Source organism: Triticum aestivum, chromosome 3B, assembly GCF_018294505.1.
Source record: "Triticum aestivum cultivar Chinese Spring chromosome 3B, IWGSC CS RefSeq v2.1, whole genome shotgun sequence".
In the NCBI taxonomy this organism is placed as follows: Eukaryota; Viridiplantae; Streptophyta; class Magnoliopsida; order Poales; family Poaceae; genus Triticum; species Triticum aestivum.
Window position 1 is genome coordinate 564,228,394 of NC_057801.1, and position 13,891 is coordinate 564,242,284.

Genomic DNA, 13,891 nt, shown 5'->3' on the forward strand with positions numbered 1-13,891 from the left:
GGGGACCCGCGGCGGCGGCGACGGCCTCGGAGGGAGGCGGCGGCGGCGGCGAGCGAGGCGAAGGGAGGGGCGGCGGTGACCAGCGGCGGCGACGGCGGTCGGAAGGAGGGCGGCGGCGGCGGCTGGTGACGGCGGCGTGGAGGAGCGGCGGCGGCTAGGGTTAGGATCGTGCTGCGATAGATACCATGTAGAAGGACAAGATATGGGCTATGCAATCTCGATGTATTGATCGGTGCACCAGACACGTATATATAAGTACAAAGGTGGGCCACAACCTCAACTACACAAAGGAAACAGAAGGTGGGCCCTACACACAAATATACACGTACACAATATACTCAACATCTTCTGTTGTGTTGTCTCTTCTCTGGTTTATGTTTCTACTTTCAGTTTTAGAAATATTCCAGCAACAACCGAAATCACCAATACCCAGTAAATTCCAGTGTTTTCGGTTTGCATTCTAATGAAATCACCAACATTCATTAGAAATCAACCAAATATATGATTTTTTTTTGAAAATAGAAGTGCAATTTTGTTTACTGAAAGGCAAATATTTCGTGTCTACCAAAACCACTGGATTTCATTGAAATCTCACTGAAAATGAAAACCATGACGACGCCATTTGCGTCAAATGCGCGATTCCGTGAATCTTTCATGAGAAAATTGATTGATCCGAGAGAAGTTGAGCTTGGTGTGTTTTCTAGCTTGACGGCAACAAGGCAAAACAGCTCCCGAGCTAACACTACCGTTGTCTTCCGTGAGCGTGAGATCCGCTGCCCCGCGCGGCACGGACCTCATATATCTTGCATGGACACCAGCGGGGCTCCGGAGAGCGAGGACCCACCCACCAGCTACCACCCCTTTTAAAACTCGCCGCCCGGCTCACGCCACGCGCGCTGCCGTGGCGCACGCGCATGTAAGCTGTACGTGCGTGCGAAGCGCGATGCAGGAGGAGCCAGCGCCGCCCAGGAAGCGCGGGGGCGCCGTGCACGGGTCGGCGGCGAGAGAGCAGCAGCAGCAGCAGGCGGACGAGGCGTCGTCGGCGGCGGGGCCGGGGGCGCCGTGCGGCGCGTGCAAGTTCCTGCGGCGGCGGTGCGTGCCGGGGTGCGTGTTCGCGCCGCACTTCAGCGGCAGCGGGCGGGAGCGCGGCGCGGCGCAGTTCGCGGCGGTGCACCGGGTGTTCGGGGCCAGCAACGTGGCCAAGCTGCTGTCGCGCGTGCCCGTGGCGCTGCGCCGGGACACGGCGCGCACCGTCTGCTACGAGGCGCAGGCGCGCATCGCCGACCCCGTCTACGGCTGCGTCGGCACCATCCTCGCCCTCCAGCACCAGGTTATTGCACTGACCGCGGCTCAGAAACTGTGCTCACAACCACGGCTCTCATTCTTCTGGTCGGTGTCGACGGCAGGTGGCGCTCCTCCAGGGCCAGCTCTCCGTGCTGCAAACCCAGCTCTTCAACTGCAGGCTGGCCCTCGCGAGCACGCACCCGGACAGCGCGGAGCAACTGGCGCTGCTGCAGCCGGCGTACTCCGCGGCGTCGGCGCCGAGCCAGATGGTGAACTACGACGATCTTCCGCAGGCCGTGGACTTCATGGACGTGGAGCCCCAGATGAGGGGGCTCGAGTCTCTCCAGCTCTCGCAGCCGCCGCACCGAGACGAAGACGAGAGCCAGGGCGTGAGCCCTTTCTCGGATAATGCAGGAGGACAACGGCAACTGTGAAAACACGTGTAATTGCATAGTGTTTTTGCAATGTCGTGATGTCAAGTGCTTCCATTAAGGATTATGTGGTGATGCTTAAGTCAGTCTCTTTTGCAGGATGTATGTGTATCTTAATTAAAACGGTTTTGCTAAATCTCGATTAGTTGAGGCATAATAAAATCGTTTTGCTGGGTCTCAATTAGTTGAGGCTTAATAAAATCTCAGTCCATTGTCCCTTGGGTGAAACCTGATAAAATCTGACGAAAATGTTAACGCCCACACGTGTGGACGTTTGCATCTCGTCCACACGCGTGGATCCGCGTCCGTTCGTGAGCGCACGAATCTTGGCATGTTTCTAGTGTCACGTAGGACTGACATGGTGTGTAAGCGTTCATCCGGTCGCCCACACGGCCGTTTCACCACATGGGAGGGGCTGGTGTGTGGGCGTTCAGCAGTTCGCCCACACGCCACTTTCCACGCACGCACAAGGGCTAGTGTGTGGGCATTTGTCATCTCGCCCACACGCCCGTCTTCTCTCCCGCACCCAAGCTGCTAGTTGACATATGTTTTGCAGCGCACATGGCAACTGCCCTAATGTGCTTTATAAGCAGGTGGCAACTCTTTTTATCCGAGTTGCCACGTGTTTTGCAGGGTACACGACAACTGCCTAGTGTGCATGTAAGCAGATGGCAACTCTCTCTTTACCGAGTTGCCATGTGTTTTTGCATGGACATGGCAACTGCCCTAACGTGCACGTAAGCAGATGGCAACTCTTCCTTTTTACATGGCAACTGCCCTAGCATGCTTGTGAGCACATGACAACTCTCTCAACTACCTAGTGTTAGTATGTGGCAACTCCTAAAATTTTGAAATCATGACAACTACAGTAGACCAGACCATACATGGCAACTGCAGTTGAGCAACCATGGCAACTCCAGTTGTCCGACATGGCAACCGTAGTTCAGCGACATGGCAACTGCAGTTAAACGAACATGGATGAGGGTTTGAACCATGGCAACTACGGGCACGCGGTGACTGTCACGCGTGGCATGCGGGACCACGAGGTACGAGGCCTGACATACGGGGCGTGTGGGCGTTATCTACTTCGCCCACACGCACGCGTGTGAGAGGGATCGGGAGGAAAAAAAAGAGGTATGTATGCATTACTTGTTTTGCCCATACGTAGGTGTGTGAGCTGTTTCTTTTATACACCACACAAAATGTGTGGTCAGTCTTCCTAACGCCCACACGTGTGGCACTTATCGGCGTTCAAATCTGAGTCGTTCGAAACATAGTCAGATCCATTGTACTTAAAATGCAAAAATGATTTTACATTTTGGGACACTATAACAGTGTCAAAATATGATACTACATTTTAGAAAGAAGAGACTATAGAGTAATAATAATAATAATATCAACACAAAATGCAATTGCACTATTTAATAGTGCGTTCACCACACATCACGCGAGCATGCCTCGCTAGAAAAAAGTTGCCAACTCTTCGGTTCGCTGCCTTCCCAAACCTTAACTATCCTCTCTGTCTTTACGTCCTCGAGCTCCGAACCCCAATGCCACCAACATTTCTCCCACCGTCGCGCTTCACCCTGGCACGCGCACCCTAGTACTACTTCCGTTCTGGTTTATAGGTCTTCTTTATAGTTTGTGCCAAATTTTGACTAAATATTAACTAACAAAATGCTAATGCATATCAAGAAAAATTATCTCACTGGATTCGTATTTGAACATAGTTTAAAAAAATATAATGTTTAGTGACATGCGTGAACATTTTGTTAGTTTAATCTATGATCAAAATTTAGCACGAAATACAATGGAGACTAATAAACCCGGAAGGAGATAGTACAACATTCGACGCCGATCCTTAAACCCTCCATAACTATCTGGACCGTGGGCTGCTTTGGCTTAAAAGCCCAATAAATCCGGATGGAGTACTAAGGCCAACTTCAACGCGCGGTCTCATACTGTCCGGGCGCGTCCGTTTGAGGGTAAACGAACAAAACAGGTCTCCCGACGCACGGCCGCAAATGGACCGTCGTTTGTTTTCTGTCCGTTTTCGATCCATTCCTGACCTAAGTTTGGGCCGCGTTTGCGGTCGAACGGACACGAGAGGACGGCGCGTGGCGCCTGCCCATGTCCTCCCTGGCCCGCCTGCCGGGGAGACAACCCCCCCTTTTTCTATCCCCCCTCCTCCAGCCGCACCACCGCCACTCTCCTCCCTCGCCACCGCCGCCATTGCTGCTATGCAGCTCAGCCGCGCACTGGCCACAACCCTTGTCGCAGCCCGTGTTCCCTCGACCCCCTAAGCTACCCAACCACGACCCCTTGATTTGCGCTCCCGGCGGTCGGATTTGGAGCTGATCCGGCCGGACTTGAGCTCCGCCCGGCTGTGGGAGGCCGCGCCGTGCCATGGACTGGCCGGGCACCGGGCCGGAAGGCTCCGAAAAGGCCGCAAGGCCGCATGTAGGTACTGATGACTCCTACTCTAGCCGCTCGGATCTACAACGTCGGCGGTTCGCTGGCAGATACACGAACGGCGGTCGGCCGGGCTCGTTGCTGGCCCAAAAGCTCGTCGGTGCATCGTTGCCACTCATTAAGTGCGACGACTGCCCAAAGAAGGTCTTGCGCCGCGTGTCTACAATGCCGGAACATCCCGGATGAGTGTTCATCAAGTGCTCAACCGATGGGGTATGTGCTACTTAGCTTCGGTTGTGTTATCGGATTTTGACTAGTTGTGCTAACTTAATTTTTTATTGTGTAGAATGGATGCAAATTTTGGTGTTGGAAAGAAGAGTACATCGATATATTGATAGAGCACAATTTAGCAGATGTTCGTGCACTTTTAGCTAGAATAGAGGCTAGAGATGAGACTAGTACACTTGTTGCTAGAATAGAGGCTAGACATGAGACTAGATGCGAGGAAGTAACATCTACTTCTTTAGACTTGAAGAAAAAAGAAGCACGCAAGATCGAGCCTCCACAGATCAACAATGAATGCATCGAGAAGGCACTAATCCAACTTACGGGAGCAGTTATAGAAGTTGGTTATCTTCTAAAATGTCTTCTTATGGTTATTGTGCTCGTTGGTCTTGCTATTCTAGTGAAAATTTGATGATGTGCTGCCATGTATAAAAAATCAATGATAAAAAATAAAATATATGTGTTTGCGGAAAAAATTGTATGCATACGAGATGCGGCCGAAATGCGGTCGCGCGTTGGGCGCCCGTCCGCCGCATCCATGAATCCGGGTGGACACGACCCCATTGCTACCCCCAAACGGATGAAAAATGGACAAAGCGGACGTTCCTTTGGGGTCGCGCATTGGAGTTGGCCTAAGGGCATTCAACGCTGACCCTCAAACTGTACGGACCGCGCGGCCGGACGCGGTTTGCCATCCAACACAGGCCTGTATCAGTCCACCGAGCAGTCCAGACGTACTTTTTCTGGCAAACTCGAGACAAAGTAGGGGGCTTTGCGGGAGTACGGACAACATAAGCACATGACTCCGACACCCTCGGCACACCCAAAACCCTTCCCAAACCCCGCGTCTCCATCCTCCCCATTTTCTCTCCTTACTTCTTTCTCTCTTGCCTCCGCCACTGCTCCACCACCCCGCCCGCCATGCCATACCCCTGCCGGAACTCTACGTCTCTGTCACATTCAGAGCTCCAGCCGGGCTCCACCCCGCTTCTCCTCCATCGTCTTTCAACCCCTCTCCTTCGACCGTCCCACTGGGTACCATCTACTACTGCTATACTCATCATGCCTGTCAATTGTTCAATGAATTGCCAGAGCTCGGTTGGGGGTCAAGATGAGGGTGAGGATGTTGTCGTAGCTCTAGAATTTGAGAACATGGGTAATCCTATCAAATTTGCAGACAAACTGGCCACATTTGAAGAGCTTATTCAGTTGCATCAAAAAATTTGACATTAAAGAACTCACGAGTAGCTGAAGGAAGAACTGATTGAACATCTGTGGGCGATTAAAGGGGACACCAATGTTGGAATGTAATATTTAAACTTTTAAAATTTAAACTACTGCTGCATGCGACTATTTGAACGTCTGTACTCTGTGTATGCCATTATTGAAACGTGCAGACCTTTTTATAAAAAAAATAGGAAGTCCAGGTGTATGCGGGATCCGTTGGATGGCCGCCTCCCGCATTCATGTCCGCGGACTGATCCCCCTATCTGCAGACGGATGCGGAAGGAGATTTACGGGTCAGGTTGGACGACCCCCGGCCTCTGCATCTCGGAGATGCATGCGGTCATTTTATTGATTATTCTCGAGGACCTTACTGAAGGAAATATGCCCTAGAGGCAATAATAAAGTTATTATTTATATTTCCTTATATCATGGTAAATGTTTATTATTCATGCTAGAATTGTATTAACGGGAAACATGATACATGCGTGGATACATAGACAAAACACAGTGTCCCTAGTAAGCCTCTACTAGACTAGCTCATTAATCAAAGATGGTTAAGTTTCCTAACCATAGACATGTGTTGTCATTTGATGAACGTGATCACATCATTAGGAGAATGATGTGATGGACAAGACCCATCCGTTAGCTTAGCATAATGATCATTAAGTTTTATTGCTATTGCTTTGTTTATGACTTATACATATTCCTTTGACTATGCGATTATGCAACTCCTGAATTCTAGAGGAACACCTTGTGTGCTATCCAACGTCACAACGTAACTGGGTGATTATAAAGATGCTCTAAAGGTGTCTCCAAAGGTGTTTGTTGGGTTGGCATAGATCGAGATTAGGATTTGTCACTCCGAGTATCGGAGAGGTATCTCTGGGCCCTCTCGGTAATGCACATCATAATAAGCCTTGCAAGCAATGTGACTAATGAGTTAGTTGCGGGATGATGTATTACGAAATGAGTAAAAAGACTTGCCGGTAACGAGATTGAACTAGGTATGAAGATACCGACGATCGAATCTCGGGCAAGTAACATACCAATGACAAAGAGAATAACATATGTTGTCATTGCGGTTTGACCGATAAAGATCTTTGTAGAATATGTGGGAGCCAATATGAGCATCCAGGTTCCGCTATTGGTTATTGACCGGAGAGGTGTCTCGGTCATGTCTACATAGTTCTCGAACCCGTAGGGTCCGCACAGTTAGCGTTCGATGACGATTTGTATTATGAGTTATGTGTTTTGGTGACCGAAGATTGTTTGGAGTCCCGAATGAGATCACGGACATGAAGAGGAGTCTCGAAATAGTTGAGAGGTAAAGATTGATATATTGGATGATAGTATTCGGACACCGGAATGGTTCTAGAGTGTTCTGTTAACTTATCGGAGTACCAGGGGTTACCGAAACCGCACGGGGAAGGTTATGGGTTACATGGGCCTTGGGAGGGAGGCAAACCAGCCCACAAGGGGCTGGTGCGCCCCCACATGGAAGGGGTCCGAATTGGAGTGGGGAAGGGGGCGGCGCTCCCCTTTCCTTCTCCTTCTCCCTTCCCCCTCCGGAAGAAGGAAGGGGAAGGCCGTATTGGACATGGAGTCCAAGTAGGACTCCTGCCCCTTGGGGGCGCCCGTAGGCCGGCCTCCTCCCTCTCCCTCCTTTATATACGGGGGAAGGGGGGCACCCCAAAGCACATCAATTGTTCTTAGCCATGTGCGGTGCCCCCCTGCACAGTTTACTCCTCCGGTCATATTGTTGTAGTGCTTAGGCGAAGCCCTGCGCGGATCATATCACCATCACCGTCACCACGCCATCATGCTGACACAACTCTCCCTTGATACTTTGCTGGATCAAGTGTTTGAGGGATGTCATCGAGTTGAACGTGTGCAGAACTCGGAGGTGCCGTATGTTCGGTGCTTGATCAGTTGGATTGCGAAGACGTTCGACTACATCAACCGCGTTAAGCTAACACTTCCGCTTTCGGTCTACGAGGGTACGTGGACACACTCTCCCCCTCTGGTTGCTATGCATCTCCTAGATAGATCTTGCATGATCGTAGGTAATTTTCTGAAAGTGCATGCTATGTTCCCCAATAGTTGCATCTGAGCCAGGTCTATGCGTAGATGATATGCACGAGTAGAACACAAAGAGTTGTGGGCGATAATAGTCATACTGCTTACCACCAACATTTTATTTTGATTCAGCAATATTGTTGGATGAAGCTGCTCGGACCAACCTTACATGACCACATTCATGAGACCGGTTCCACCGACAGACATGCAACTTGTTTTGCATAAAGGTGGCTGGCGGGTGTCTGTTTCTCCAAGTTTAGTTGAATCGAATTTGACTACGACCGGTCCTTGTTGAATGTTAAAACAACACACTTGACGAAAAATCGTTGTGGTTTTGATGCGTAGGTAAGAACGGTTCTTACTATAAGCCCGTAGGAGCCACGTAAAACTTGCAACAACAAAGTAGAGGACGCCTAACTTGTTTTTTGCAGGGCATGTTGTGATGTGATATGGTCAAGACATGATGTGATATACGTTATTGTATGAGATGATCATGTTTTGTAGAAGTTATCGGCAACTGGCAGGAGCCTTATGGTTGTTGCTTTATTCTATGAAATGCAATCACCATGTAATTGCTTTACTTTATCAGCGTTAGCGATAGTTGTAGTAGCAATAGTTGGCGAGACAACAATGACGCTACGATGGAGATCAAGGTGTCAAGCCGGTGACAATGGAGATCACGACGGTGCTTTGGAGATGGAGATCAAAGGCACAAGATGATGATGGCCATACCATGTCACATATTTTGATTGCATGTGATGTTTATCTTTTATGCATCTTATTTTGCTTAGTATGACGGTAGCATTGATGTCTACTACACAACCTTCTTCTTGTAGATGTTGTTGGGCCTCCAAGTGCAGATGTAGGACAGTAGCAAATTTCCCTCAAGTGAATGACCTAAGGTTTATCAATCCGTGAGAGGCGTAGGATGAAGATGGTCTCTCTCAAACAACCCTGCAACCAAATAACAAAGAGTCTCTTGTGTCCCCAACAAACCCAATACAATGGTAAATTGTATAGGTGCACTAGTTCGGCGAAGAGATGGTGATACAAGTGCAATATGGATGATAGATATAGGTTTTTGTAATCTGAAAATATAAAAATAGCAAGGTAACAAGTGGTAAAAGTGAGCGTAAACGGTATTGCAATGCTAGGAAACAAGGCCTAGGGTCCATACTTTCACTAGTGCAAGTTCTCCCAACAATAATAACATAATCGGGTCATATAACTATCCCTCAACATGCAACAAAGAGTCACTCCAAAGTCACTAATAGCAGAGAACAAACGAAGAGATTATTGTAGGGTACGAAACCACCTCAAAGTTATCCTTTCTGATCGATCTACTCAAGAGTCCGTAGTAACATAACATGAAGCTATTCTTTCCGTTCGATCTATCCTAGAGTTCATACTAGAATAACACCTTAAGACACAAATCAACCAAAACCCTAATGTCACCTAGATACTCCAATGTCACCTCAAGTATCCATGGGTATGATTATACAATATGCATCACACAATCTCAGATTCATCTATTCAACCAACACAAAGTACTTCAAAGAGTGCCGCAAAGTTTCTACTAGAGAGTCAAGACGAAAACGTGTTCCAACCCCTATGCATAGATTCCCAAGGTCACGGAACCCGCAAGTTAATCACCAAACCATACATCAAGTGAATCAATAGAATACCCCATTGTCACCACAGGTATCCCACGCAAGACATACATCAAGTTTTCTCAAATCCTTAAAGACTCAATCCGATAAGATAACTTCAAAGGGAAAACTCAATCCATTACAAGAGAGTAGAGGGGGAGAAACATCATAAGATCCAACTATAATAGCAAAGCTCGCGGTACATCAAGATCGTACCAAATTAAGAACACGAGAGAGAAAGATCAAACACATAGCTACTGGTACATACCCTCATCCCCGAGGGTGAACTACTCCCTCCTCGTCATGGAGAGCGCTGGGATGATGAAGATGGCCATCGGTGAGGGATCCCCCCTCCGACAGGGTGCCGGAACAGGGTCCCGATTGGTTTTTGGTGGCTACAGAGGCCTCCGGTGGCGGAACTCCCGATCTAGGTTATTTTTTGGGGGTTTCTATATATATAAGAGGTGTTGGCGTCGGGGACAAGTCAGGGGGGTCTCCGGGGTGGCCACGATATAGGGGGGCGCACCTAGGGGGGTAGGGCACGCCCCCACCCTCGTGGGTGCCTCGGGACTCTTCTGGTCCACCTCCTATACTCCGTGGGCTTCTTCTAGTCCAAAAATAATCTCTGTGAAGTTTCAGGTCAATTGGACTCCGTTTGGTTTCCCTTTTCTGCGATACTCAAAAACAAGGAAAAAACAGAAATTGGCCCTGGGCTTTAGGTTAATAGGTTAGTCCAAAAAATGATATAAAAGTGCATAATAAAGCCCATTAAACATCCAAAACAGATAATATAATAGCATGGAACAATCAAAAGTTATAGATACGTTGGAGACGTATCAAGCATCCCCAAGCTTAATTCCTGCTCGTCCTCGAGTAGGTAAATGATAAAAACAGAATTTTTGATGTGGAATGCTACCTAGCATAATTCTCAATGTAATTTTCCTTATTGTGGCATGAATGTTCAGATCCGAAAGATTCAAGACAAAAGTTTAATATTGACATAAGAGTAATAATACTTCAAGCATAGTAACAAAGTAATCATGTCTTCTCAAAATAACATGGCCCAAGAAAGTTATCCCTACAAAATCATATATTTTGGCTATGCTCTATCTTCATCACTCAAAAAATTTAAATCATGCACAACCCCGGTTTTAGCCAAGCAATTGTTTCATACTTTAGTATTCTCAAACTTTTTCAATCTTCACGCAATACATGAGCGTGAGCCATGGGCATACCACTATAGGTGGGATAGGATGGTGGTTGTGGAGAAGACAAAAAAGGAGAAGATAGTCTCACATCAACTAGGCGTATCAACGGGCTATGGAGATGCCCATTAATAGATATCAATGTGAGTGAGTAGGGATTGCCATGCAACGGATGCACTAGAACTATAAGTGTATGAAAGCTCATCAAAAGAAACTAAGTGGGTGTGCATCCAACTTGCTTGCTCACGAAGACCTAGGGCAATTTGAGGAAGCCCATTATTGGAATATACAAGCCAAGTTTAATGAAAAATACCCACTAGTATATGAAGGTGACAACATAGGAGACTCTCTGTCATGAAGATCATGGTGCTACTTTGAAGCACAAGTGTGGTAAAAGGATAGTAGCATTGCCCCTTCTCTCTTGTTCGCTCATTTTTTTGGTGGGCTTCTTTGGCCTCTTTTTTAATTTGGGCTTCTTTGGCCTCTTTTATTTTTCGTAAAGTCCGGAGACTCATCCCAACTTGTGAGGGAATCATTTCTTCCATCATCCTTGCCTCACATGGGACAATGCTCTAATAATGAAGATCATCACACTTTTATCTACTTACAACTCAAGAATCTTAGAAAAAAATATGACTCTACGTGGATGCCTCCGGCGGAGTACCGGGATAATGAATCAAGAGTGACATGAATGAAAGAATTATGAATGGTTGCTTTGCCACAAATACGATGTCAACTACATGATCATGCAAAGCAATATGACAATGGTGGAGCGTGTCATAATAAACATAACAGTGGAATGTTGCATGACAATATATCTCGGAATGGCTATGAAAATGCCATAATAGGTAGGTATGGTGGCTGTTTTGAGGAAGGTATATGGTGGGTGTATGATACCGGCAAAAGTTGTGTGGCATAAGAGAGGCTAGCAATGGTGGAAGGGTGAGAGTGCGTATATTCCATGGACTCAACATTAGTCATGAAGAACTCACATACTTATTGCAAAAATCTACAAGTTATCAAAACAAAGTACTACACGCATGCTCCTAGGGAATGGGTTGGTAGGAGTTAACCATCGTGTGATCCCGACCTCCACACATAAGGAAGACAATCAATAAATAAATCATGCTCCAACTTCATCACATAACGGTTCACCATACGTGCATGCTACGAGAATCACAAAATTTTAACACAAGTATTACATAAATTCACAACTACTCAACTAGCATGACCCTAATATTACCATCCTCATATCTCAAAACAATCATAAAGAATCAAACTTCTCATAGTATTCAATGCACTTTATATGAAAGTTTTTATTATATCCGTCTTGGATGCCCATCATATTAGGACTAAATTCATAACCCAAGCAAATTACCATGCTGTTCTAAAGACTCTCAAAATAATATAAATTAAGCATGAGTGTTCATCAATTTCTTCAAAAATAAAACTACCATCGTGCTCTAAAAAGATATAAGTGAAGCACTAGAGCAAAGACAAACTACTCCAAAATATATAAGTGAAGATCAATGAGTAGTCGAATAATTGTGCAACTATGTGAAGACTCTCTAACATTTAAGAATTTCAGATCTTAGGATTTATTCAAACAGCAAGCAAAACAAAATAAAATGACATGACGCTCCAAGCAAAACATATATCATGTGGTGAATAAAAATATAGCTCCAAGTAAAATTACCGATGAGCGAAGACGAAAGAGGGGATGCCATCCGGGGCATCCCCAAGCTTAGGCTCTTGGTTGTCCTTTAATATTACCTCGGGGTGCCTTGGGCACCCCCAAGCTTAGGCTCTTGCCACTCCTTATTCCGTAGTCCATCAAAACTTCACCTAAAACTTGAAAACTTCACAACACAAAACTCAACAGAAAACTCGTAAGCTCCGCTAGTATAAGAAAATAAATCACCACTTAGGTACTGCTATGAACTCATTCTAAATTCATATTGGTGTAATATCTACTGTATTCCAACTTCTATATGGTTCATACCCTCCGATACTACTCATAGATTCATCAAAATGAGCAAACAACACATAGAACACAGAATCTGTCAAAAACAGAACAGTTTGTAGTAATCTGTAACTCTCGAATACTTATGTAACTCCAAAAATCCTACCAAATTAGGAAACCTGAGAAATTTGTGTACCAATACAGATAAAAAAGAATCAGATCAAAAGCACGTTTCTGTGAATTATCAAAACTAATTTACTGGGCGCAAAAGTTTCTAATTTTCAGCAGGATCAACACAACTATCACCGTAAGCTATCCTAAAGGTCTTACTTGGCACTTTATTGAATCAAAAGCTATAAAACATGATTACTACAGTAGCATAATCATGTGGACACACAAAAATAGTAAGGGTAAATATTGGGTTGTCTCCCAACAAGCGCTTTTCTTTAATGCCTTTCTAGCTAGGCATGATGATGACAATGGTGCTCACATAAAAGATAAGAATTGAAACATAACGGGAGCATCATGAAGCATATGACTAGCACATTTAAGCCTAACCCACTTCCTATGCATAGGGATTTTGTGAGAAAACAACTTATGGTAACAAGAATCAACTAGCATAGGAAGGTAAAACAAGCATAGCTTCAAGATTTTCAACACATAGAGATGAAACTTGATATTATTGCAATTCCTACAAGCATATGTTCCTCCCTCATAATAATTTTCAGTAGCATCATGAATGAATTCAACAATATAACCATCACATAAAGCATTATTTTCATGATGCACAAGCATATAAATTTTACTACTTTCCACATAAGCAAAATTCTTCTCATGAATAGTCGTGGGAGCAAAATCAACAAAATAACTATCATGTGAAGCATAATCCAATTGAAAATTAAAATAATGATGACAAGTTTCATGGTTATGTTTATTCTTTATGGCATAAGCATCATCACAATAATCATCATAAATAGGAGGCATGCTTTCATCATAATAAATTTGCTCATCAAAACTTGGGGGGCAAAAAATATCATATTCATCAAACATAGCATCCCCAAGCTTGTGGCTTTGCATATCATTAGCATCATGGGTATTCAAAGAATTCACACTAACAACATTGCAATCATGCTCATCATTCGCATATTTTGTGCCAAGCATTCTATGTAATTCTTTTTCTAGTACTTGAGCACAATTCGGAATCCTTATTTTCACGGAAGACATTAAAAAGATGAAGCATATGAGGTACCCTCAATTCCATTTTTTTGTAATTTTCTTTTATAGAATAAACTAGTGATAAACAAGAAACAAAAAGATTCAATTGCAAGATCTAAAGATATACCTTCAAGCACTCACCTC

General features: G+C 45.5%; 1 protein-coding gene across 1 annotated transcript; it reads left to right on the top strand.

The window, feature by feature from the left end:
• Positions 1-880: 880 nt before the first annotated feature.
• Positions 881-1,916, top strand: LOC123070939 (LOB domain-containing protein 20). Its single transcript, XM_044494358.1, has 2 exons — positions 881-1,330; positions 1,407-1,916. Exons 1-2 carry the CDS (start codon positions 944-946, stop codon positions 1,716-1,718), a joined length of 699 nt encoding a protein of 232 aa, XP_044350293.1. The 5' UTR covers positions 881-943; the 3' UTR covers positions 1,719-1,916.
• The last annotated feature ends 11,975 nt before the right edge of the window (positions 1,917-13,891 follow it).